At 53.8% G+C, this 26,362-nt stretch overlaps 1 protein-coding gene across 1 annotated transcript in view; it reads left to right on the plus strand.

The window, feature by feature from the left end:
- The first annotated feature begins 7,235 nt into the window (after window positions 1-7,235).
- NALF2 (NALCN channel auxiliary factor 2) overlaps window positions 7,236-26,362 on the plus strand; it is a 33,362-nt gene continuing 14,235 nt past the window's right edge. Inside the window, 1 exon segment of the mRNA XM_043974353.1 lies at window positions 7,236-8,339. Within this exon segment, the coding sequence (XP_043830288.1) occupies window positions 7,236-8,339 (1,104 nt within the window).

Genomic DNA, 26,362 nt, shown 5'->3' on the forward strand with positions numbered 1-26,362 from the left:
ACTTCTGCTTGTTTGGAGTCCTAAAAGAAAGCAGAGAGTATTTCAGGAACAGCCAGGACAAAGGCCCAGAGAAAGGAGATGAGATGTCACATATAAGGAATCACAAGAAGTTCAGTTTGTTGGAAGGAGAGCGATGTGTAATAGCCTTTTATGTTACAGTAAAAGTAGGGTGGGATAGGCTTGAAATTCCAGCTGGAAGAGTTTATGTTTGATCCTAGAGGTAATAGGGAGTCACTGCAATTGAGGAGGAGAGCACTGTAGTTAGGTCTGAAAAGCCATTTGGAAGCTCTGTGGAGGATGGCGGGGTACTTGAAGTAGGAAGACCAATTAGGAGACTACCTCAATCATTCAGAGGAGAGCTGATAAGGACCTGGACTAGGGGAATGGTTGTGTGAGTAGAGACATGAAAGATGGGGAGAAAAATGACAATATTTGGCAACCGATTGGATGTATGGGATAAGTCTTGGGCAACTCAGAGTTTATGAGTCTATGTAACGGGCAACATGGTGGTACCTTCGATAATAATGCCTTTTTTTTTTTTTTTTGCTGGGCAATGGGGGTTAAGTGACTTGCCCAGGGTCACACAGCTAGTAAGTGTCAAGTGTCTGAGGCCGGATTTGAACTCAGGTACTCCTGAATCCAGGGCCGGTGCTTTATCCACTGCGCCACCTAGCCGCCCCCGATAATAATGCTTTAAAATGGCAGAAAGGACAAAGTTTGAGATGAAAGATCCTGAGTTTGGTTTTGGACACATTAGGTTTGAGATGTCTATGGTACAATCACTTTGAAATACCCAATAGGCTATTGGGGACTTGGGCCTGGAGCTCAGGAGAGAGACTAGGGTTGAGGATCTAGATCCTGTCCAGTCACCCAGCTGTTTGCCCCACCTCCCACCTATACCAGTCCTTCTGGACTGGCATTCCAGAAAAATGTCCCCACTTAATCCACTCTGCTTTGTAACTCTCACCTTTGACTAAAGTAACTTGATAAGTGCATGAGGTAGGGCAAACCCAACAACCACATCTAGCCAGCCTCAAATTGGCAGAGCAGACCGTGCTTTACGCCCACCCCAGACATCTATCTGCCTCTGCCCCTCCCTGAACTTTCCACCTCTTGCTTTGGGCTCGGTAATCAAGTCACACTACCATGCTACCACTGTTGCTAGAATGGGCCTGTGAGATAACTGCTCTGTGGATCGATTCACCAGCCTTGAGTCTCTCTGTCGTCTCTCTTTGTCTCAGCCTGTCTCCTCTCCTCTCCTTCCCTCTTCTCCCCTCCCCTCCCCTCCTCCTCCCTTCCCCTCCCTTCTCCTTCCCTCCCCTTTCTCTCCCCTCCCCTCTTCTCCCCTCCCCTCCCCTCCTCCTCCCTTCTCCTCCCTTCTCCTTCCCTCCCCTTCCCCTTCCCTCCCCTCCTCCTCCCTTCCCCTCCCTTCTCCTTCCCTCCCCTTCCTCTCCCCTCCCCTCTTCTCCCCTCTCCTCCCCTCCCACTTACCTTCCCCTCCCCTCCCCTCCTCACTCCTCTCCTCCCCTCCCACTTCTCCTCCCCTCCCCTCTTCTCCTCTAAAACTTTCTATTCATGGGAGCTCACCAGTGCCAACGCATGAAAACTGCCTGGAAGCAGTACGTAGGGTAAGGTAGCTTAACTGAACAGGACAGGGAAGAGAGTAAGGTCTAAGAAGACGGGAAAGCCAGGAAGGGGCCAGGTTGTGAAGGGCCTTCAATTCCAAACAGAGGAGCTCATATTTGATCCCCAAATCAGACTTTTTAGTTTAGAAAATTTAATTTTAGAAAAATGTTGGTTTAGAAAAATCTTGAAAATTTTCTCCCATGTTTTAGAATTCTTGACAATTATGCCTCTGCAACATCTTTTGTGCCTATCTTCTCTTTTGCCCTGCTATGGCCACCAACCTAGTTCCTGAGGGCATAGATGGTCAGACTTCTTCCTGGCCTCCCTGCCTCCAAGTTTTCCTTCTCCCCTAGTGTAAACCTCTGGGGATTACAGTGTGTGGCTCAGGGCCTCCAATCAGCCAGTTCAGAGAAAGACAGCTAAGATCAAGGGGATGGAGAAGGGCAGGAGCAGACCTAGGAAGGTAGATTCCCAAATGAATTGAGAGCCATGGTTGAAATGTAATAATTGGGAAATTATGGAGACGAAAAACGTTGGCTTCTTCACCAAACCCTACTTATTCAAAACAGAGGACCCTAATACCTCTCCCCTTCCCCCCACCCCAGCTTCAGAGATGCCAATTTAGGATAAATCAAAGATCTCCTTACTTTGCAGAATGATTAAAATATTTATGGAACTTCCTAATCCAAGAGGTGGTACAAGCTGAAAAGGGAAATTTAACACCCTCTCTAAATTTATTCCCCTAAATGGGTACTCACACTCACAGACTGGGTTCCCCAGAAGGGATTACAATTTCTTACCACCACCACCACCACCCTTCCCAGAAAGGGAGGTAAACTTGAGGTTTCCAAACTTCTTCTTCTTCTTCTTCTTCTTCTTCTTCTTCTTCTTCTTCTTCTTCTTCTTCTTCGTCTTCTTCTTCTTCGTCGTCTTCTTCTTCTTCGTCGTCTTCTTCTTCTTCTTCTTCTTCGTCTTCTTCTTCTTCTTCTTCGTCTTCTTCTTCTTCTTCTTCTTCTTCTTCGTCGTCGTCTTCTTCTTCTTCGTCTTCTTCTTCTTCTTCTTCTTCTTCTTCTTCTTCTTCTTCGAAATGAGACTTAAGTGACTTGCCCACGGTCACACAGCTAGTAAATGTCAAGTGTCTGAGGCCAAATTTGAACTCCAAACTTCTAAACTTGAGCTTTCTACCTTCTAAAACTAACTCCTTAGCCCCCACCAGTGTCCTACCCATTATTAATCAATCATTTGACTTCCATTATCTTTTATCAAAGGGAAAATATCACAAGAATGGTTGAATCAATGCCCCTAAACCAAGCCTGCATTCTTCCCTTTCATACACAAGGTTCCCGGGGAGAGTAGGTTCAAACATCAAATCCAGAAATGGTGAAGCTGGCATGGAGCTAATGCACATGGCCAAGGGCTAGTCCCTGATTCCTGGCTCTAGGGGTTCTTTTCTTCCTTTGTGAAAGCTTCATGAAGCTTCCTCTAGGTGTAGCTCTTTGCTAGGCTCCAAGGACTGAGACCTTTCTAGAGCCCCTTTGAGTACTTCTCTCAGTCATGAGGGTGCTACCTTGCTCTGGGGATTGTCTTTCCACATCCATCTTTGAGCACTTCCTCTGTTGTTGATTGCTACTACTCTGGTGGGCACTGCTACTGCCTCCAAGGTGGTGGAACTTCTGCTCGATCTCCCAGACTCCCATGGTCACCTGGGCACTCCTATCTCCAAATACCCATTTGGTCGAGGTCTGCCCTATAGAAGGCAAGACCCCATGTGCTCATGGCCACAGCAGCTATCTGTGAGGTAGGCCACCCTTTCGCTTGCAGGGAAGGAGAACAGCTTGGAGCTCAGGCATTCAAACTCACTTCAGGCTCAGCAAGCACCTCAGCAACCTGATGGTTAGTTCATTAGGTTTCCCAGCCAATTGGAAGACTACATCACTGCACAGTACCAGGTCCCATCCCCCCATGGTTTGAGGGATTATGGAACTAGTGGAGGAGGGATTGTCTAATTTATTTGTAATTTATGTTACTGATACATACCCTGCCTGCACTTTGCTACCTTCGTGTGGACCCCTGTGGTCCCCCAAGTATGGGATACTCTTCCCCTTGCCCTGAACCTCCTGCCTCTGCCCAATTACTGAATAACTTCAACCCATCATTTCAAACCCAACTCAAATGTCACCTCTTCCAGAAAGACTTCTCCTGCCCCCCACTTCAGTAATTAATGGGCTGTCATCCTTGGGAGCTCACACAGCCCTTGGCTTCTATCTCACTTATGTGCTTACTATGTATGCACTATTTGGCTTGCTGGCTGTTGATCTATACATGTCTCATGTCTTTCTACTAGACTGCATCAATATCAAGGCAGAAGCTACTTTTTATCTAAAGTTTGTATTCTCCAACCCAGCATAGTGTTTTGCACACAGTTGGTGCTTAATCAATGTTTACTGAATTAATTTGAACTAGGAAAGGCCCTTCCCTGGACCAATTCCCACCCATAGGGTGGGCTGAATCAAAGCAATAGGCAGTGTATCACCGGGACCTGCACAGGAAACCCCCAGGAAAGTCTGGGTGTCTCTTCTCACACTCAGTTTTTCCTCTAGTTTCTGGATCTTTCAAAGAACCCAGATTCTGGACATGGGGCTTCGGGGGCACTCTGGGGCACTAAGAAGCTCATCCTCTCCGTGGCTGAGACAATTCCAGCCTAATGGTTTGCTTTCTCCCCGCCCCCTGCCCGATTCCTCTGACATCTCCATTCCCAAACCTCCTGTCTTTGCTAGAATCACTCCCCCTTCCTGTCCTCTGGACCTAAGTCCTGCCCTTCCTGGAGCAGGCTGCAATAGCAAATGCAGAAGCTCTTCATTCTGGAGGATCATTTCAGCTTGCCCCCGGGGCTCCACCCTCCCTTTCATTTGGAGGGTGCAAAATGGCTCTTGTAAAGCTCCTTGGAGACCCCCCCATTTAAGGAGGACCCCCCCAGGCCAGCTCTCTCTTCTTCCTCCACCTGGCTGTCCCGCTCCTGCACCTGGGATCTTCCTTCTCTCCCTCCCTCTCCCCCCTTTCAGTTTCTTTTTGTGTGTTGTCTTAGATTCTAAATCCCTTGAGGGCAGGCCATGTCTTTCTGTTTGTATCCTCAGGGCTTTCTCGGCCAGTTCCTGGCACATGCTAGGCACTTAATAAATGTTATTGACTGACTGACCTACTGGCTGTGTGACTTGGGATAGGACACCTCCCTTTCCTCATCTCTACCATGTGGATGATCAAAGTATCTTCCGTACAGACCTTTCCGAGCTGTTGGAAGGACCCCATGGGACTGAATGGGAAGTGCTTTGCAACTCTAAGACCCCAGCTAAATAGAAGCTGTTACCATTAATAAAGAGCAAGTTCAAAGATATCTCCTCCGTGGAACTTGCCCTCTGGAGCCCAGTTATTTCTCCATACACTGACCCAGAATGCTCTTCCCTAGCCCCCCCACCCCACCCCAGTCAGGATGGCTTCATGTGTACGTGTATGTACGCACACGTCTGTCTGTCTGTCCGTCTGTCTGTCTGTGTTTCCCCAGTTGGAACAGCGGCTCTGAAGAACAAGGACTCTGTCTTTTTCCTCTTTGAATCCTTACCATCTCGAACAATAGTGTTGCTGTAGTAGACACTTAATGGAAGTGTGTTCATGCTTATAATTAGAATGTGGAAGCACCAGGGAAAGAACAAGGAAAAGTAGATTTGACTTGTCAAAACTTGGGTCTGGAGAACCTTTGGGGAGTCATTCTGGCCCCCTGGGCTCTGGTCCCCGATGATTTGGGGCGGGGGGGGAAGTTCTGTGGCTCCCCCGGCCTCCGCCCTTAGTCTCCACAATAATAGAAGCCTTCCTGGAGGGGCTGGCTGGGGTGGGGGCGGGGGGAGAGGACAGGAGAGGAGGCGAGGGGGCACTCGGAGGAGCTTCGGGAGCCACCTCCTACAAGACGGCTGTCTCTCTCTCGGATAGCTCCCACCCCAAGGTCCTTCGGGGGTAGCTAGGAAACTGGGCGCGGCGGAGCGGAACGAGGCGAGCCAAGGGCAGAAGCAGTCTCACTCTGCACGGGCTGCCCCCTCTTGATCTTTCAGAAGTCCCGCCCTGGGCCGAAGCCCCGCTGGGAGCTGTCCTTCAGCACCACACGCGGGCCCTAGCTGGGCTGGGCACTGAGGGAGGCGGCTGTGGTGGCGGTGGTGGCGGCAGCGGCGCTGACAGGGCCCGGGGCAGGTGGGGCCGAGCCTGGACTCCAAAGTCCCTTAAGGCCCGAGCCCCGGGAGGAAAGATCAGAATTCTGGGGGTCTCCCGCCACCCCCTCCCAAAGAGTAGGGCGGGAGCCCGGGTTGGGGAAAGGGACAGGGGCGCGGTTTTGGACCTGGGAGAGGTGGGGTGAGGCTGGGGGTGTTGCTGGGGCCCCGAGCTCCTAGGGCAGCGGGGGAGGGGTGTGGGAGGCGGGAGGATGCACCGAGGCGCAGAAGTGAATGCAGCTAGAGGAGGGCTGGAAGTGTCCCCGCCACCAAGGAGTACAGGCTGCAGCGGAGAGGGGGTGGGGATGGGACTGGGGGAGGGGGAGGGGAGAAGGGGGGGGAGGTGGAAAGAGAGCGGCGCAGGCGCATTCGGGGCCCCCTCCCCCCTCTCTCGATTTGCTGCCCCTCTCTCTCTCCGCCTCCCTTCCCTCCCCCCTCCCGGGGGTTCTCAAGGTGTTCTCCGCACAGCGGAAGATGGCGACAGACTGAGTGGGGATGGCCAGCGCGCGCCACGGGGCCGTCCCGCTCGGCGGCAGCGGCCGGAGCCGGAGCCGGAGCCGGAGCCAGAGCGGCGCGCACGGCAAGCAGTGGGGAAAGGCGCCCTGAAGCCGCGCGCTCGGCCCGGAGGGAGTAAGGAGGGGAGCCGGAGAACAGTCGCGGGAGCCGGAGAGGAGCCGCCGGAGCCGGAGAGCAGCCGCCGGAGCCGGAGAACAGCCGCCGGAGCCGGAGAGCAGCCGCCGGAGCCGGAGGCGCAGGCAGCCCGGGAGCGCGGGGGGCGGCCGGGGCCGGGGCCGGGCTCGGACAGGGGCACGGCCAGATTGAGCCAGGTAGCTGGCGATGCCCGCGGCCGGGCCCGCACAGTGCTAAGCCGGGCTGGGCCGGACGGGAGTCGGGGCCCGAGCGGGAGCCCGAGAGCAACCGGAGCCGGGGCCAGAGTGGGAGCCGGGGCTGGGGCCGGGGCCAGGGCCGGGGCCAGACGGACAGCATGAGGAGCTCGGGGCCGCCGCGGCGGCTGTTGCCGGGGTACCCCCCGTGGGTCCCCGCCCGGGCCGGGGACAGCGCCTAGCGGGGCGCGAGGGGTGCGGGGACCGGGCTTGGGGGCCCAGGCGACCCACCCCACGACTCGGGCTCAAAAGGGGCCCGGCCCGGTCGAGCCCGGTGTCTCCCAGCCATGCGGCCGCCCAGGTAGAGCCCGCCCGGACGGCTACAGTAGGAGGAGCGCCGAGGGTCGGCGAGCTGAGCCGGGCGCAGCGCAGCGCCCTCCCGCCCGCCCGTCGGTCCGCCCGCCGGTCCCATCCCTCGGGTCAGTCTGCCCGCCGGTCCTCTCGCCTGTAGGTTCCCTAAAACCCCTGAAATATGATCAGGGGCGCGTGGACGTGGCCCCGGAGAGATGCCGCTGCGCTCACGCTCTGCTGCTGTTGCCACCGCCGATGCTGCTGCTGCTGCTGCTGCTCCAGCTGTTCCAACTGCTGCTGCTGCTGCTGTAGCTGCAGCTGCTGCTGCTGGGCTCCCCGGTCCCCTCGGGGGGCCACGAGCGGCGACAAGCCTTGGGCTGACTCAGATCGGGCGCAACGATGGCGCCTGTCACTGGCTTCGCTGCTTTTCTTTACGGTGCTCCTCTCCGACCGTCTGTGGCTGTGCGCGGGCGGCCGCCTGCGGGCAAAGGAGAGGAGCGGGTCAGTGAGGCCACCCTGGGGGGCCGCCGGCCCAGAGCCCCAGCCCCGACCTGAGGCTGAGCCTCCCCAAGCCATGCTGCTGCTGCTGCCGCCGCCGCCGCCCCCCCAGGGGGGCAGCTGCGGTTCTCCCCTGGGCAATCTGACCCAGGCCGCGGCGGCCCCCGGGCCCCCAGGCTGCGGCAACAGCTTCGACGGAGGCAGCGGCGGCGGCGGCGGCGGCGGCCGGAGCAGCGGCGGCCGGAGCAGCAGCCTCGACGGAGGCGGCAGCAGCAGCCGTGGCGGCCGAGCCAGCAGCTTCGACGGGGCCGGCAGCAGCGGCCGCGGTAGCGGCCGTTGGGGCGACAGCGGCGGCAGGCGCCCCTCCGGGCCCGAGGCGGCCTGCCTGGAGCCTCAGGCTCTGCAGAGACTCGTGGGCGCTGCGCCCCTGAGGCCCCTCATCTCGCCTTCGCCCACCTCGGGCCGACCCCCTGCTTCCCAAAAGAACTTGCTGCAAGGCCACTTTCGGAACTACACCCTGGCCTTTTGTGACTCCTATTCGCTAGCGGACTTGCTGCTGGGCATGGCCCACCAGGACAGCCTGGATTGCAGCCTGGATGCCCTGCTGGTGGACCTGCTGGCCACCGGGCCCGGGGCCTGGGAGGCATGTTTAAACTGTGTCCAGCTGTACCAGCTGCTGGACGAACACGCTCAGGAAAAATACGACGAGTTTGACTGCTTGCTGCAGAAATACTTGCAATCCGAGGAGTATTCCGTCCGGTCCTGCATAGGAGACTGTAAGGTAGGGGCAGGGGATGAGGGGCGGGGCCCCCGGGAGCTGAGCTGCCGGCCTCCCATGGACGGCGGGCTGCCGTAGCCAGCCAGCAGCAGCTCCAGCAGCAGCAGCAGCAACACAGTGAGGGTGTCAGCCAGCCGCCGCTCCCCCGCCGCTCCCGCCGCCACTGCCGCCGCCGCCGCCGCCGCCGCTGCCCCCTACCCCAAGCAGGCGTCGATCCCCTTTTCTCCCTCCCTCCCTCCCGCCGCCGTGTTAGATCTCGAGGCCCCCCGCCTGCGCATCCCCTCCCACTCCTCCAATAAATCGAGACGCTTCGAAGTACAGTAATTTAGCCAGGGCCACTCGGCTAGGAAGGGCCAAAGCTAGGATCTGAAGCCGGGTGATCGGCCTCTGACAAGGCCAGCGCCCTTGCCAGGGCTCCCGGAGCTCTCGGGAGAGAGCGTTCTCTCGTAGGCTTTCTCCTTCAGAGCTCCCACCTGGCCCGTTCTTGGAGTTCCGAGATGTGGGGACAACCCTGTAGGGAGTAGCCAGATCCCTGAGCCCGATCCTTGGCAGCTGCGTCTGGCGATCGAGGGGCAGAGGGGCTGTGGCCAATCTGCGTGGAGGACGAGAGGGCTCCTAGTCCCTGTCTCTGGCCTCCTAACTTCATTAGGGGCTTCCTGGAAGAGCCAAGGGGACTGACCACTTGGCATTTTGACTCTCAGCCCTTTCTTGCGGGGCTCCAGGGAGGGATGGGGACGGGCTACCTTGGAAGGCACTGCCCCTGGTGACCTGAGAGGCCTGGCTTGGACCCAAATGGGCAGGTGAGGCTCCTCAGCGGCTCCGAGAAAATCCTGCAGGCTCGGTTATAGGCTGAGATTCAGTCCTTCCCCACCATGCTCTAGGACCCCTCAGAGCCCATTCCTTCTGTCTGGCTTCTGGGAGAAGAAAGTGCTTGGGCCAGAGCCCACCTGGTCTCCTCTGGCTTTAGGCATGAAAAGGCTCCCTTACCCAGATCCCCGTAAGTTGGCCTTCGGTGAGAGTAGAAGAAAGAGGAAGGCCAGAGTCAGAGAAAGGGGCTCAGCCCAGCTTCTTCTAGGCTGAACAGAACTACATACCCTGAGAGCGAGCCAGGTGACAGGCTGAGCCTGGACACCAAGGGGATCATGGGGGATGGGGATGGAAGTGAATTGGGATCTTTGGCAGGAAGAAGGGGGGAGGGAGGGCAGTCAGGTTGGTCACAGGCTTAGGTAATTGAGGGTGGGCAGGGAGACTGGAGGCACTGGAAGCCAGAAACTGCACTGGGAGCCGAATGGATGCCTCCTACCAAGCACACATTTGTTGCTAGACAAAGACCCTGCGGGTCCGATGTGCTGCCCAATAGATGTTCGAACAGTTCTGGGGCAAGAGGATGGATGGCATGTTGGGGTGGGGGAGAGGTCTTTGCTTCTGACTTCCCTTTCTCCGGTACTCTCCCTCCCTCCTCCTTCAGTCTCAGCTGACTCACTGCCTCACTCACACTATCAAATGAGAAATGCAACCCCTTAAAGGCACACAGTCACCTAGAGAGACTGACCCCCCCCTTCCAGGCAGTGTCACAGAGAGACCTCCATCTCTCTCCTTTTCTCTCTCTCTCTCTCTCTCTCTCTCTCTCTCTCTCTCTCTCTCTCTCACACACACACACACACACACACACACCTTCAAAAGTGTTACAGAAGCAGACACAATGTCACAGAAAGACCTCCAGATCTGGCGAATGGCACACACACACCTCCAAAAGTGTCATAGAAGCAGACAAAATGTCACAGAGACACAGACACACCCACACCCACAGTGCCATCCACACAGGCACAGACAGAAGCACTGTCACACACACACACATACACACGCAGAGGCAAAATTTGTCTCAAAGAGGAAAAGGCACACATCCTTGTGTCAACCACTGGCAAACAACCACAGACCACGTCATAGCGCTTCATATACTGATGATGTATCCTGGAGACAAAGCTGAATGGCTAGCCAGGCAGAGAAATGGGTCCCCCGCCCCCAAGCCCACAGCATTGATTTTTTAAAAAAATCAAACCCCAGAATTCATTCCATAAACAAACATTTATTGAGCAGCTGTTATGTATAGAAGAATGAGCAGGCAGTAAGGGAGGTGGAAGGCATCATAGGAGAATGAATGAGACAGGGCCCAGGGTCTCTAGGAGCTTAGAGTCTGGTAGAGGAGATGAGCCATGTATACAAATAACTCCAATACAAATAAAAATGTAATGAGTTCATAAGAGAGAGAGAAATTGTGAGATTCGATGAGAGAGCTTCACTGCTAGCTGGGAGATTGTAGGGCTGGCTCATGGGTCTCACGGAAAAGGAGCCAGTGAAGCTGGACCTTGCAGGATGGCTAGGATTTCAACAGGTGGAGATGGGAGGACAATGCAGGGCACTTAGGGAGGGTGCTGAGGACAGGTATATCTCTATTGGTGCCAGTAAAGAATCCCATGAATTTGGTCACATTTCTGGAATTCATACTGCATATTTCCACTGGGCTGGAACCAATGACCATATTGTTAGAATTCTATCTCCAGATAGTTCAAATTCAACTACATGCAATCATTTCAAGGGATTCACTATTAACCCTAATTGAGGCCTACCTGTACTCCCATATGGGAGATGGATGGGTCACTGATAACTACCCTACAGGCTTCTACTCATCTACTGTCCAGCTCCAAATTTCCAGGCCCCCCCCCCCCAAGTTCCTGCTGGCTCACTCGCTTTCCTCTTCTTTGACTGTCCCTGCCCCTTTATCTGCTGCCTTTCTTCTGCAAGTGCGATTAAAGATAGAGAGATTAGAGATGCTCAGCCAAAGCTTCTTCCTCCCCGCTCCGCCCCATGATACATGATATATCCCTGTACACCAGGGCACAGGACCTAACCCACTCCAGAGCTCAGATACAAATCCCTGGGGGTTGTCACAACCTTGGGGCTGATTTCAAGTTTTCAGGTCCTCCTGTTCACCCCCAGACTCAGCCTCTGGCACTTCCTCTCCTGGTTGCCCTGGGAGATCCCATAACCCCCCCTTTGGGTCTTCAGGGGATGAGAGGCCAGCCAAGCCTGGTGCTGAAGCCCTTCTCCCTTCTCCCTTATGCCCTTGTTTCAGGCCCCACCAATCATACCTGTCCTCGTTGCTGCCTGTGACACCTGCTAATTTAGGACCAACTGCAACATCTTAATGTGATACTTGCTTCCTTTCTTAAAACAGAAAGGAGATAGGAGCTTAGGCAGGCCCTGGGGGCCTTGGCTCCCTCCTTACCACAGCCATCCTGTGGCCTTTGACTTCCATAGCTCTGTCCTCAGCCCTGTGATGTCTTCTTTGGTGTTTCTGGGAAACTGGCCTCAGTTGGGGCCACTACATGTTCCTTGGACTCTTACTTCCGAGGCAGCTTCAGGGCTCTCTGTCTGGGGCTCTGATATGGCCCCCTGGCTGGTAGCTCTGGGTCCCGAGTCCTTCCTTAAATCCTCAGTCTCATTCCTGCTCCAGACCCTTGAATATTTGAGCAGGAGAGGCTGGGTAGCTTCAACACTTTTGATTCAGAGGAATGAGAAGCAAGCCTGGGAGGGAAGAGCCCTCAGTACTCCTTCCCTGCCAGGCTGGGACCAGAAGAGGAGCAGAGCAGATCTGCCAGCCTGTGCCCCCGAGATGGCTAGCTGGGCCCACTGTTAGTGCCCGTGCCTCAGGAGAGAGATGCCTTCTGCCTCCTCCTCCCCCCTTCAGCAGGATTTCATGGCCTGGAGCCAAACACCCCTGGGAATGGGCAGAGGCAAGATAGGTGGGGCTCTCAGTCAGCCTGGATGCCAGCCTAGGCTAGACTGTCAGAGGAAGGGAAGCCCTGGTCAGAGCACATCTGGAATGTGAACTATTTTGAGGAAGGCCATTGACAAACTGGAGGGCGCTCCAAGGAGGGCAAGCAGGCTGTTTATAGAGACTAGGAACGTGCCATAGGAAGAGCTATGGAAGGAACGGAGAACCCTAAGCCAGGAGAGACCCCTGGAGCTAGGAGAGGGGCCCTAGAGAAGAGGAATTAGCTTTGTCCTGCTTGGCCCCAGGACTAGGAGCCATTGGTAGTGATTGGAGAGAGGAAGATTTTGGCCTGATAGGAAGAAGAACTTTCCAACAAGAAGTGTCCCAAATGGGAACTGGCTACTTCATGCCCACACAGATTTAAACAGAGACTGGATAACCACTTGTAAGGACTGCTGTAGGGAGAAGTTCCTGTTCACGTATTGGTTGGACTAGAGGTCCCTCCCAATCAAGAGACGGGGATTTCAAACACTGGCTTCTCTGTGGCAGTGCCCTGGCACTATGCCTGCTGGGTACCAGGAGTGCATGTTCTGATTAGAATTTCAAAGCCAGCTTCCTGCAGAGATTAACCCCTGTCCTCTTGTCCATCAACCTCCTGCTGCACTACAGGCTTCAAGGCACCAATGAGCAGAACTCTGCAGTAGGCCTCCCTTAGCCCAGGGCCCTTGCCAGCCTAGGAGGACACCCTATTTCCCCAAACTGTATGCAGCTACTGTCCAGGGTTCCTCCAGCAAATGGGGATTCTTACTTCCTGTCCAAGGCACCAGCTTTGGAGAAATTGGACCATAGGAAGTGAGATGGCTCCAGTGGGCCCCAGCTGACAGTGGCATACTTCTTTCCCACCTCCCTGGCAGAGAGCTTCCAGTCTGCCCTCCATACCTGGTCAGCCTCCCAGGCTGCCAATCACAGGAAAAGGGAGGGGGGATGAGGGGCTCCTTTTTCCCCTTTGCACTGAGCATCAGGGCTCCACAAGCAAGCTGCATGTGGGAAGCTGGTAGAGCCAAACCGTTGACCTGCTCCTGTCACCTCCCTGGCTTCCAACTCCCTCTAGCACCAGGGGGCCAGCTTTTCTCCATGTTTGACCATGTCTGGGATCTCTTCCTGCCCCATACTCCCATCCCAGAGGTAACCTTTCCAGTAGGGGCAGAATGGGAGCTCATCTTGGCCCCCTCCCTTCTGAGCTATTATTTTCCAGGTGGTGGATGGAACTTGCAATGAGAACCCACTGCCAGCCAGGGAGAGATGTGGGACCAGAACTAGAGGTACTTTACTTACAAGCTCAAGAAGAGAAGCTGTTTACGGAGCTAGGAGAGCAAGAGACACAATGGATTAGTCTTTATCACTTCTGGAGTGCCAGAGGGTTACAAAGCACTTGCATAGCCATGATCTCACAACAGCCCTTGGATGCAGACCAGGTATTTTTATCCCCATTTTGCAGATTTGAAAACCAAGTCTCAGAGAGGTTAAGGTCTTAGAAGTGTTCTACTGGACCCCAGAAAGTAAGACTGGAAGCAATTAGCTAGAAGCTGCAGGGAGACAACTAGATTTGATCAAAGAAAAACTTCTTACCAATTCGAAGCGTCCCAAAGAAAAAGGGGCTGCCTGGGGAGGAGGCGGCTGAGCATTTGGAGAGACAATCTGGAGAGCCTCTCTCCCCCTGCCTCTCCCGTGCAGCGCTGGGAGCCCAACTCCTTTACCAGGCTGAACCTCTATGTGTACAGGCCCGTTGCTCCCATCTTGCCCATATTCCTCTTTTTTTTTCAGGGGGAGGGGGCAATGAGGGTTAAGTGACTTGCCCAGGGTCACACAGCTAGTAAGTGTCAAGTGTCTGAGGTCGGATTTGAACTCAGGTCCTCCTGAAGTTCAGGGCTGGTGCTTTATCCACTGCAGTGCCACCTAGCTGCCCCCATTGCCCTACTCCTGTCTTCTTCCCTGCCCCCTGAGAATGTGCCCGGATGGCCCAAGGCCCGAGAAAAGCCTGCGCTTGGCCATGTCCTCCTCTCAATGATCCTTTGTGTCCCCCCCTTCCACGGCCAAACTCCTGGAAAATAGAACGAAACAAAACAAAACAAAACTCTGTCCTCGTTGCCTCCATTTGCTCACTTCCTCACTCACTTGGCAGTCCCTTGCCTGACTTCTGAGCCCAGCCCTTTATAGCTCACCCAAGGTGAGCAGCACATGGCTTAGCTGCTAAATTTGATGGTGCTTTATTAGCCCTCATTCCTTATGGACCTTTCTCCAGCTTTGGACACTCGATGACTCCCTCTGTCTGCAAACTCTTCCTCCCTTTCTCCCTTTCTATTTGTGCCACTTTTCTCCTTCTCTTTCTCTCTCTCTCTTTCTCTCTCTCTCTCTCTCTCTCTCTCTCTCTCTCTCTCTCTCTCTCTCTCTCTCTCTCTCTCTCTCTCTCTCTCTCTCTCTCTCTGTGTCACTGTTTCTCTGTCTCTCTGTCTCTGTTTCTCTGTCTCTCTGTCTCTTTCTCTGTGTCTCTCTGTCTCTGTCTGTGCATCTCTCCTCCCTCTTTCTCCCTCTTCTTTCCCCCCTCCTCTCTCTCCACTCTTTTTTTCTCTCCTCTTTCTCTGTCTCTTTCCTCTATGTGTGTTTCCCTGTCTGTCTCTCCCCTCCCTCCTCCCTTTCTCTCTCCCCTCTCTCTCCCCTCTTTTCTCTCTGTGTCTCTCCATCTCTCTCCTCTCTCTTTTCTCCTTCCTCTCCTTCTCTCTGTGTCTGTCTGTGCATCTCTCCTCCCTCTCTGTCTCTGTCTCTCCTCACTGTGTGTCTCTGTCTCTACATTTTGCCTCCCTTTCTCCCTCTTCTCTCCTCTCTCCTCTTTTTTCTCTTCTCTGTCTCTTTCCTCTATGTGTGTCTCTCTATACGTCTGTCTGTCTCTGTCTCTCTCTCCCTCTCCCTCTCTCTTCTCTCTGTCTGTCTCTCTCCTCTCTCTCTTTCCTCACTCCTCCCTCCCCACTCCTGTCTTTCTCAATCTCCTTTTTTCTCTCTCCTTTCTCTGTCGCTTTCCTCTGTGTATCTCTCTTTCTTTCTCTCCTTTCTGTGTCTCTCCTCTCTCTTCTCTCTTTTGCTCTCTTCTCTCTCCCTTCTCTCTCTTTTTTCTCTCTCTTCTCCTTTCTTCCTCTGTGTCTCTTTTCTCTACTCTGTTTTTTTCTCTTTTGCTCTCCCCTCCCTTCCCCTTATCGCTCTCCCTCTCCCCTCTCTGTGTCTCTGTCTCTGTATATCTCTTCTTCCAATTTCTGTTTCTCCCTCCTCTCTCCTCCTTTTTTTCCTTTCTGTCTGTCTCTCCCCCTCTTCCTGTCTCTCTCCTCTCTCTGTCTCTTTTCTCTCTCTTTTCCTCTCTTTCCTCTCTGTGTCTCTGTGTATCTCTCCTTCCTCTCCTCTTCCTCTCTCCTCTCTTTCTCTCTCTGTCTTTCCTCATCTTTCTCTCTCTTTTGCTCTTTCTCCTTTCTCTCTCCCCCTCTGTCTCTTCTCTTTTTCTCTCACTTTCTCTTTCTCTGCTGCTTTCCTCTTTCTGTGTGTTCTCTCTCTCTCTCTCTCTCTCTCTCTCTCTCTCTCTCTTTCTCTCTCTTTCTCCCTCTCTCTCTCTTTCTCCCCTTCAAAAGTGTCACAGAAGCAGTCTGTCTCTCCTTTCTTTTCTCTCTTCTCTCTCACTCTCTCCTCTTTCTTTTTTCTCTTTTGCTCTCTTTCTCCTCTCTCCCTCTTCTGTCTTCTCTCTTCTCTATTTTGTTCTGTCTGCCTCTTTTCTCTCTCTTCTTTCTCTTTTCTCTCTTTTACTCTCTTTTGCACCCTCTCTGTCGTCTCTCTCTGTGTCTCTGTCTCTCTGTCTCTCTCCCCCCTCTCCTCTCCTCTGTCCTTTCTCTTTCTCGGTCTCTTTCTCTCTCCCCTGTTTTTCCCCTTTCTGTGTGTCTCTCTGTCTCTCTTCTTTGTCTCTCTGCTCCTCCTGTCTTTCTGTCTCTCTCCTCTCTGTCTCTCCTTTCTCTTTCTTCCCCCTTCTCCCCTCTCTTTGTCTCTATCCCTCCCTCCCTCTACGATTTCCCCCTTCCCCCTCTCCCTCCCCTCCCTTTACCCTTTCTTTCTCTCCCTCCACCCTCTTTCTTCCTCTCCCCCCACTCTCCCTCCCTCCCCACTCTTTCTCCTTCCCTCTCTCCCTCCCTCCCCCTCTCCCTCCTTTCACCTCCTCTCTCCCTCCTTACACCCCCTTTCCTCCTCCCTTCCTTTTCTTCTCCCTCTTTACCTTTCCCTCCCTCCCTCCCCCCTCTCTCCTTCCCCCATCTTTCCTCCTCCCCTCCCCCTCCATCTCTCCTTCCCCTCTCCTTCCTTCCTCTTCCTACCTCTCTGGCTGCTCCTTAGTCTCTTTTGCTGGATTATCATCCATGCTCCACTGACTAATCAGCAGCATCTATCTCCCAAGATCCCTGAATCCGCTTCTCTTCTCTCTACATGTGCTTGGGGGTCTCACCGGCTCACATGGGTTCAGATGGGTCCTATTCATGTCGATGACTCCCAGATGGTAATATCCAGCTCAAATTTCCTTCCTGAGTCCTGGTCTCAGGTCAGCAAACTCTTCTTGGATATCTCCACTTGGGTGGTCTGTGAGCATCTGAAACTCAACATGTCCCTAACAGATCTCGGTGTCTTCCTCTTTGAACTTGCTTTTCCTCCATACCCCTCCCTGCCCCATATCCAGTCAGTTGCCAAGTCTTGTCCTTTCCACATCTACATGGGTCCTGGCCTTCAGTCAGCTGACATAGCCCAGGCACTCATAATGTCACCTGGACTATTGCAAGGACCTCCTAAGTGGTCTCCCTGATTCTGGTCTTCTTCCCTTTCCCTAATCTCCCCTTCTCAGAGCTGCCAAAAGCACAAGGTATGACTGTCACTCCCCTGCTCAAGGATGTTGAGTGGATCCCTACTGCATGTAGGATATGCTTTAAACTCCTGAGCCTGCATTGAAATCCATTCATAGTCTGGCACCCTCCTATGTTCTGCCTTCTGCCAGACTGATCTCCTTGCTGTTCCCCGATGTGGCCCTATGTCTCCTGTGATCCCACAGCTGCTAACTTGATTTCGATCCCATGACCTGCACTCTTTCGCATTCTGAACTGCTTTAGGTTCAGTTCCTGTGGCACCTTCCACAGGAAGCTGGTGCTGTTGCTGCTACTTGTTAGGGGCTTTCTCTCCTCAAGTTGGAGTGGGTTTTAGGTATCTCCTTACCGGCTGGGTCCCTGCAGACTACAAGATCCTTCAGGACAGGGCCTCTGCTTCAGTGATGTCTTAGTGTCTCTAGTGCCCAGCACATGAACATGCTCAAGAAATACTTGTTGGAATGAATCGAGGTAGGGCTTGGATTAGCTTTCCTCTGGGGCATCTTTGCCTCTCTGATGGTTCCCCATACCCTGTGCCTTTCTGACTTTGACTGATCTGAGGAAAGGTCAGAGGGGAGAGGAGGCAGGAGGAGAGAGGAGGAGGCAGGAGGGGAGAGGAGGCAGAAGGGAGAAGGAAGGAGGTGGGCTCCAGAGCGCCAATGGGCTCTAATCCAGCACACCTGAATGGGATTGTGGAGGGAGCTAAAGGTATTATGGACTTGACCTGGGCCTGGACAGGCCTATGGCCACAAGGGCTGCTGGTCTCTGCTCTCCAGCTCACACATGTTCAGACCCGGTTCTCTCCAGTTCCTTCCATTTGCGAACAAAAGATAAAGTCTGAGCCTCGATCAAGCGCCCCACCAAGGGAGCGAGCGATACTCTCGTTACTCGGCCGGATGCTTAGGCCTGAATGAATGGCAAAGGAAGTGCAGGGAGCCAGAGCCAACTCGTGCTTCCCAGTTTTGCCCCAGGCCAGTATTAGCTTAGTTCCCAAGGGAGGCTTCTCCCGCCCAGGTCAGCCATGCCCTGGGGGGAGAGGAAATGCCCAAAGACTGAAAGGCAGGAAAGGCAGATTTCCTTAGAGTAGGCCCTGCCACAGCCACTAGGGCTCCCCCGGAAGTCATGGAAGTCTTGCCTTCTGGCAGAGGCTCAGCAGCTGAGGGAGCGTCACCAGCATGAAGGCCCTCGTTTTCTCGGTGCCTCTGAGGCCACACAGAGGAGCAGATGCGCCCATTCCAAGCCAGGTCCCCTGCCTGCCCCTGGAAGGCTTTTTCCATTGCATGAACCTTATGAGTGGGGACCAGAGACAAGAGCAGGGTCGGGGGCTGGAACATCAAAATGAATAAGGGAGAAAATGTACCTCCACAAGGGCCATGGAGAAAAAGATTGGCAGGGTGCCTGGAGGAGGGCTGGAGGCAGCCAGCCCCAGGAGAAGCCTGCCCACACTGACAATCCATCAAGGGCCACGCTGGCCACGGCGCTGGGCTACATCACGCCAGGCCACGGCATGCTCCCAACCTGCAGCTCCTCCCATCCCAAAACAGTGGCCCAGGGCTGCTGAAAGGGTTTCACTGGGCAGGAAACAGTGGCAGGGAAGTAAGGGACCGGGGAGGAGCAGAGCGCAGGGTTCAGCATGGCGAGGCTCGGCTGGTTCTGCCCCAGTGCTCCAGCCCACCGCATGAGCCAGGCGGCAGCGGCACTAGGGAGCGCCTTCCGAGTGGGGTACAGAGCCCCTCCCTCAGCCTCCACCTAGTGGCAAGCCTGCCTCTGAGATGAAGCACTAGGGAAAGTCGCCTCTTGCCCCACTAACTGTAGGACTTGCCCTCTGCAGTGCCACCGGTGGCTAGGAGCCCTTTGGGTCTGTATTTCTCCCCAGAACAGAGTCTGAGGGCCTAGCCCACAAGGGACAGGCACACAGTCCCAGCCAGAACCAGAAGAGGCATGAGCGACCGTGCATGTGAGACAGGCTCACCGCTAGGTGGGTAGGCAGGTCAATCCCTGAGCCCAGCAGACTGTCAGTAGATGTGCCCAGCTGCCCCCTGTCCCCTGATATGCACCCTTGGCTCATCCCACACAGCTTAGTGAATGGAGGATTGGACTCGGAAGCCAGAAGAGCTGCGTTCACGTCATGTCGCAGACACTCCGTGGTCATGTGACCTTGGTGACAAGTCACAGATCCCTCCTTTGTAAAATGAGAATGGGAGCACCTACCTCACAGGGTTGTTGTGAGGAGCAAATCTGAAAGCGCTATATAAACATGAGCTACTGCTATGATTGTTATTCTCCAGTCGTCTCTCAATCAGTACCGAGCCTCCTCTTTGCCCCTAGTCCCCCCTCCCCGCCACTGTGCACGGCGTCTCTCTGTCTCTCTGTCTCTGTCTCTGTCTCTGTCTCTCTCTCTCTCTCTCTCTCTGTCTCTCTCTCTCTCTCTCTCTCTCTCTCTCTCTCTCTCGGTTAAGGATCACATGATCTGGGGACATCCCCAAGGGAACTTGGGAGGTTGTGTGGGCTCCGCACACCGAGGTCGGAGGAGCCCATGGTGGGTGTGTTGTGGCAGAGGGTTCCAGGTCACTTGTTCAGGTCCAGGTGAGTCTCTTTCCACTGTGAGATTCTGTCTAAACCAAAAGAAGAAAGCACTTCTCAATGGAGCAGAGGGGCCTGGGAGGTGAGAGCCACTGGATGGTCAGTGGAGAAAGCCATGAGGCAGCCCGATCTTCAACCAGCCAAGGGAGCAGAGGAACCAGAGGGTGGACAGTTGGATCAGCTGGACCCTTAATCCTGGCGCTGGTAAGACACGGGGAATATGAGGCCAGAACCCTGCCTGGAAGGGTAGCCAGGTGGCTGGGTGGTCATTCAGCCAGCCAGGGAGAAGAGAGACAGAGCATTTCCCTCAGGACGGTGCTGAATGGAGGCTTGGCCTTGGCAGCTGCCCACCACCTGGGACTCCGAGGTTCCCTTGGGGTGTCAGCCATGGCACTGGGACACAAACTCCCAGGCTCCTCTGGTGCACGAGACTTCCCCAGGGGAGCACAGCAGGGAAAGCCACTCCCAGGGAAAGGCAGGCCCTTCCGCCTCCTCCAGCCCAGCCCAGCCGGGCCAGCGGCAGCCATACTGTCCCACCACTGCCACCTGAGGCCTTCTTCTTTCCTTTCTGCCCAGACAAACAGCTCTGCAGCGAGCGGGGAGCTTTTTCCTTATTCTATTCCGGAACACCAGCTAGGCAGCCTCAGAGTGGGCAGAAAGAGGCTGCTACCCTCAGGAGGCTTGGGGCCACTCCCTTTTATCTGCTTGTTCCTACAGCCCAACTCTTCTCCTTCCATGATCCCATTGAGGAAGGGTAAGGGGGGAATCTGCAACAATGGGAGCTGTACTTAGAGCCCTCTGTACCCAGCCGGTGATGCCAATGAGATGGACATGCTCCTAGAAGGCAGGGACCATCTTGTCCTTGCCCCTCTCCCCAGCACCTAGCAGGGTGCCTGGAGTGTAACCTGAACTTGAGAAATGATTGTTGAATGAACAAAGGACTGTGTTAGGAGGAGGCGGGGGGGGGGGGGGGGGGGGGGGGGGGGGGCTGGACTATATAAGACAGTTTCTCCTCAGGCACCTGAATAGGGGGCTAGTAGAGGTATACAGGACCCAGAGAGTTCATAGCTCACTTTTGTGGCATTGAAGGTAGTTGGTTAGCCATTGTTCAAGTCTGGGCTTTGGGGGGCAGTCTCGAGACCTTCCCCCAAAAGGATCCTGCCCCTTAGGCCAGCCCAGGCGACTGGTGAGGAAAATGGGCACATCTGAAGCCCTAGAGGCTCCCAAGAGGTTGCCACTGTGGCCATTCTAATGATAGAGACCTTAGCAGGAGCAAGCAAAAAGCCTGAAGACAATAAGCTGCCCCTGGTCTGTGGGGCCCTGGCCAACTAGAGGAAAGCAGGAATGGTCAGTTCCTCCATCAAAAGATGAATTGTGGTGATGAGGTCTCTGGGCTGACTAGAGAAGTGGCTAGACAGGAGGGACCATTATCACAGAAGCTGTCCTGGGAGACACGCGGGGCACAGTCACTGGGCTCGGCTCTAGGGAGCCCGACTTGAGCCTTCTCCAGTTCTCTCCATGGTGATTAAAGAGTGTGCCTTCTTGGGCTGGGGCAGCGGGAGTGCAGGGCTTCCAGAAAGCAGTGGACAACTCCCCAGATTTTCCATGGCCAAATGATCCCTCTGAGGCACTGGGTCAGAGGCCTGCAATTGAAGCAGAGAGCTGGGTGGATCCTAAAGGATTTAGAAATTGCCCCAGGATCCCACACTCACAATCCTAAAAGATGCACATGGATGGAGACAAGTCACGTGCATTTCCCACTGAGGTGCTGAGTTTTTTTGTCCAGCCCATTATTCCTGGTGCCTGGAATGCACTTCCTCCTTACCTCTACCTCTGACAGTCTCAAGTTTCCCTCAAGGCTCCGCTAACCCTACACTAACCCAGGTCCCAGATCCTCTCCTCCCCCACTTTCCTTAGTGCTCCCTCCAATTTGTATTCATTCGGCAGTGATTTACAGGTTGATCTATGATAGTGCCCTAGATATCAAAATTCTTTAGGTCAGGAACTGTTTGATTTTTGTCTTTGTCTCAGGGTCCCCAGGGCCTGCCACAATAGTCATTTATCAAATGCTATTTGAGTGAATAAACGAATGGATGGATGGATGGATGGATGGATGGATGGATGGATGGATGGATGGATGGATGGATGGATGGATGAATGAATGGATGGATGGATGGATGGATGGATGGATGGATGGATGGATGGATGGATGGATGGATGGATGGATGAATGGGTGGGTGGATGGATGGATAGATGGATGGATGGATGGATGGATGGATGGATGGATGGATGGGTGGGTGGGTGGGTGAGTGGAGGGAGGGAGGGCTGAGTGGGTGGATGGATGGATAATTGGATGGAAGGAGGGAGTGCCCTTTGTGAATAAGCCTCCAGTGCCCTCACCGAGGCAGTTGGTGGTCGCCCCCAATGAACTAGCCAGTTGCTGGAGGATCCAAAGGGATCCCTTATGTTGGCCACTCAGGTAAGGGGAAAATGTAAGAGTAGCTGGTTGTGGGTGTCCTTCTCTTGGTCTTAAGTGGCTCAGGATGTCATCTTCCAGTGCCAGACTTGCCAGTCGATCAGAGGAAGGAGGGTCAAGGCTTCGTCCCTTCCAGATTCTTAGGCTGTGGCAGGCTGGCTGTACTGGGGCTCTCACTGCAATTTACTTGGCCATCTGGCTAGTGTTGATTTGGCCACTATCCCAAGGGATGATCAGGGAAGTAAAGGCTTTGAACATCAGGGATTTCTGTTGGAGTTGGGAGACCAAGGGGCTCCCTTTGTGGGGAAGTGAAGTTCTATGGGACCAGGGCAGTAGTACGATCTAGCAACTTCCTCCTGCCCCAGGCCCCCCTCCCACCTGTCGGCTTGTGGAAAGGATCAGGGAATCGAACTTGCAAGAATGGATGGCCACCAGTGGCAGGGATGCCACATTTCTGTGGGAAGGCCCTTAGGGGAGAGAAGCCCAAGCTACCAACTCCTCCCCTTGCAGGTGAGGGCAGGTGGCAGTCCTAGCGTCCCTTCCAAACGTACTGTTCCATGACAGGCCACATGGGAAGTATCTGCTGGACTGTCATGTGGGAGGGAGCTGCCGAGAAGTGAAGTGCAGGTGGGAATAGGGGCAAGCTTCCTTAAACCTGGAGCAGAGAAGTGCATTTCAGCTCCTTACACCCAGAGTGAGCCAAATGGAACAAGCTGCCCTGGGAGAGAGCCAAGTGCCCCCTCCATGGGGGCCTTCAAGTAGAGTCTGGGATTTTATAGAGGATTCAGGCACAGATCAGGGCTGGACTAGGTGGCCTCAGAGTCTAGGATGAAGTGCAGGCGAGGGTGCACCTGGCAGTGTAGCTTAGTGAATAGAGTTTGGGGGCCTAGGAGCAGGAAGCCCTGAGTTTGAATCTCACTTCCTAGCTATGTGCTAAGTCCTCTGAATGCATCTAAGCCTCAGTTTTCTCATCTACAAGATAGGGACAAAAATACCAGGAGGACTTAACTCCACAAGGTTGTGGTGAGGAACAGATTTTCATGCATAAAAATTCATAAAAAGTACTTTGAAAACTTGTGCGAACTTATTATAGTCAGTCAGTTGGTCAATAAGCATTTAAGTACCTACTGTGTGCCAGACACTGTGCTGAGTGCTGAAATATTTCTTCTCTTCCTCCTCCTTGTTATGATTACTACTATGACTACTACTACATTCAGCAGACTTTATCCTCCTAGGGAGGAAGGCAACAGACATGAGCATGGGAGTGAGGAGGTGGGGAAGGGGGCAGCTGTGACCCAGAGAATCCAGTGTCCCTCAGGGAATTTGGGGGCTCAGGTATTTGGATGGGTTTGAGACCTTGGCTTTTACTGACAAAGCCAGGATGCTATGGGTGCTAACTACATTTGGTGAGCCTTGGGGAGATACCCTGAGTGTTCCCCAGCATGTTGACTTGGATATAAACCCCACCAAGCCAGAGTCACTCATTCAATAGAGATCAGGGTGTACGCTGCCCCCATTCTCACACTTTCATTTAGTTAAGTGGTTTTGTCTTGCAAAACATCGAATGGAAACAGCCACCCTTCCAACAGCCTCAGGGTCTTTCTTGAGCCTCCTGGACAAAAGGCTCTGTTAAGTCTCATGGCTCATCTAAGAGCCTCACTTTGGTAACTGAGTGTGGGGTTCTAGCTAGAGATTCTCACCCCTCTCTCTTGGGGTGCTAGACTTCTCTCAATGCCATGTCATACCGCTTACTCATAGTGAGCTTGTGGCCCACTCATGTCTGCCCACAGCAGCCTCCTCTCTAGCTCTCCCCCACACTATGCTTTTGAATTTGTGGGGTTTTTCTGCCTTATCCCATGTGTAGGACTTTGCACTCACGCCCACTAATGTTTAAGCAGCTCTTTCTAGCTCCTCCTCATTATCACAACCTGTCAAGGTTTGGTTTTTTATTTTTGTTTGCATCCCAATTTGTTACTCAGTGCATTAGGCTTTCCTTCCCTGCTTCCTCCATGTCACTTAATCAAAATAGGACATTGGCAGATGACTCAGCACTCTTTGGATCTGACCCCTCATGGGCTGTCATGCAGGCCTCATAGCTTTCTTTATCTGGTCCTCTGTTGGATACTTTCCCAAACTCCACATATACTGTGTCTGCCCTATTCTCCAGAAATGGAAATGAGGCTAAGACTTAGGTCCACTGAGGGGGAAGTAGGGAAGTCATAAATGGGGTGGTACAGAGCTACAAAGTCCCCCAAACCAAGAAACAAGTGCCATGTTCATAGGAACACATTTGTACTTCAGATGAGAAACTTTCCAAGGTTTCCTATGCTCTGGAGTGCCCGGAGGCCTTGGACCAGTCACTGGCCTGCCTCTGGAGAGGTTCAGTCTTGCCTGGCTCAGGTTATAGCAAGGTGTGATGTGATCATGAAACTCTCTCCCATAGGAATGGGGGAAGTATGGATACCCTAAAGAGAGGGAGCCCCCCCCATTCAGGAAACTCATACTGGCAGAGCACAACTTGGTAAGTGGGCAGCAGGAACGCCCAACCCTGCTCTGGGCCCTGGCCAAGCTTCATCTTTCCTCTGGCTGCATACAACTCACCGTATCTACAAGCATTTATTAAACACTACTAGGTGCAGATGCTGTGCTAGGAATTGGAGCAGAGACAGAAGTGGAGTAGTCCTTGCTCTCAGGGAGCTTCCATTCACAAAGAGAAGCAAAGATCACGTGTATCCTATATTCGGGCAGAGTGACCTGGAGGGGGGCAGGGCAGGGTACCGCACACTTGAGCTCAGCCTGGAATGAGGTCAGGGATTCCAACAGGCATTTGGGGTATGAGGGACAAGCTGTACAAGCTCACTGAGGTGGGAGATGGAATATTGGCAGGAGAAAATGGCCAGGAGGTTCGTTTGGTGCAAGCCAGATGTAAGTGAAGGGATTGAAATGACCAATGGAGGGGTCTGTGTCTGATTTTGCCGGCCCTTCTCAGGAGCCCCCAAAGCTTCTTGGACAGGGAAGCGACTTACTTGAAGCAGATTTGGGCAGTTGTGTGTCAGATGGATGGAGAAGGGATAGAATAGAAGTCTGGAGTCCAATGAGGAGGAAGTTGCAATAGGCCATACCAGGGCTGATGTCAGCCAAGGCCGTGTGGGGCAAAGGTGCATTGTGGGAATGAATCAGTTCTGGGGCGATAATGGTATTCAGGCCCGAGCTTGGATCATAAGTAGAGAAAGGCTATTTACTGATTTCTAAGAGCTCAGTGCCGCCGCTTTGATCTCTCCTGAGCCTTTGATGTGGCACTCAGCAGTGACAGGCCTCCCCTCATCACTTCCTCATATCCTTGCTTCCCGGGCCACTCTTGATGTCATGGCTCACCTGAGGAGGGACTTGGGACCTGGTGCTTTATCCCATCTGGAGTCAGTCCAGTTGCTGTCTTCTAGGCTAAGATCAGGTAGATCACCATAGAATGGGAGGAGCTGAGGGAGGCTGGCCCCATCCCCAGACAGGGCAGAGGCGTGGGCTCTCCACCTTTCCAGCTGGAGAGGGCTTGAGTCTCTTACTTCTTAGCTGAAAAGCCTAACAGCTACTCTTGATTTTCTCGCCATTTCAGTAACTAGCCATCATCTGTTTGGTTTTGCTGGATTGTATCTATAATCCTAGTCTCACCTAGCCCTCGGAAGGCGCCATGGCTAACTCTGGCAACATAAGAATGGAGATCAAATGGGGATAGGGTGTGTATGTGTGTGTGTGTCTGTGTCTGTGTATGTGAGAGTGAGCACCTAGGGGTGTGAGTGTATGTGTGAGTATATGTGTGTGAGAGCACCTAGGGGTGTGAGTGTGTGTGTGAGCACATGGGGTGTGAGTGTGTGTGTGTGAGAGCACATAGGGGTGAGTGTGTGTGTGTGAGTATATGTGTATGTGAGCACGTAGGGGTGTGTGAGTGTGTGTGTGTGTGAGAGCACATAGGGGTGTGAGTGTGTGTGTGTGAGTATATGTGTATGTGAGCACGTTGGGGTGTGTGAGTGTGTGTGTGTGAGTATATGTGTATGTGAGCATGTAGGGGTGTGTGAGTGTGTGTGTGTGAGTATATGTGTGTGAGAGCACACAGGGGTGTGAGTGTGTGTGTGAGCACATGAGGTGTGGGTGTGTGTGTGTGTATGTGTGAGAGCACATAGGGGTGTGAGTGTGTGTGTGAGTATATGTGTGTGAGAGCATGTAGGGGTGTGAATGTGTGCATGCACTGTCTGTGAGCAGCTGTTTCAAA

This window comes from Dromiciops gliroides, chromosome X (genome assembly GCF_019393635.1).
Source record: "Dromiciops gliroides isolate mDroGli1 chromosome X, mDroGli1.pri, whole genome shotgun sequence".
NCBI classification, from domain to species: Eukaryota; Metazoa; Chordata; class Mammalia; order Microbiotheria; family Microbiotheriidae; genus Dromiciops; species Dromiciops gliroides.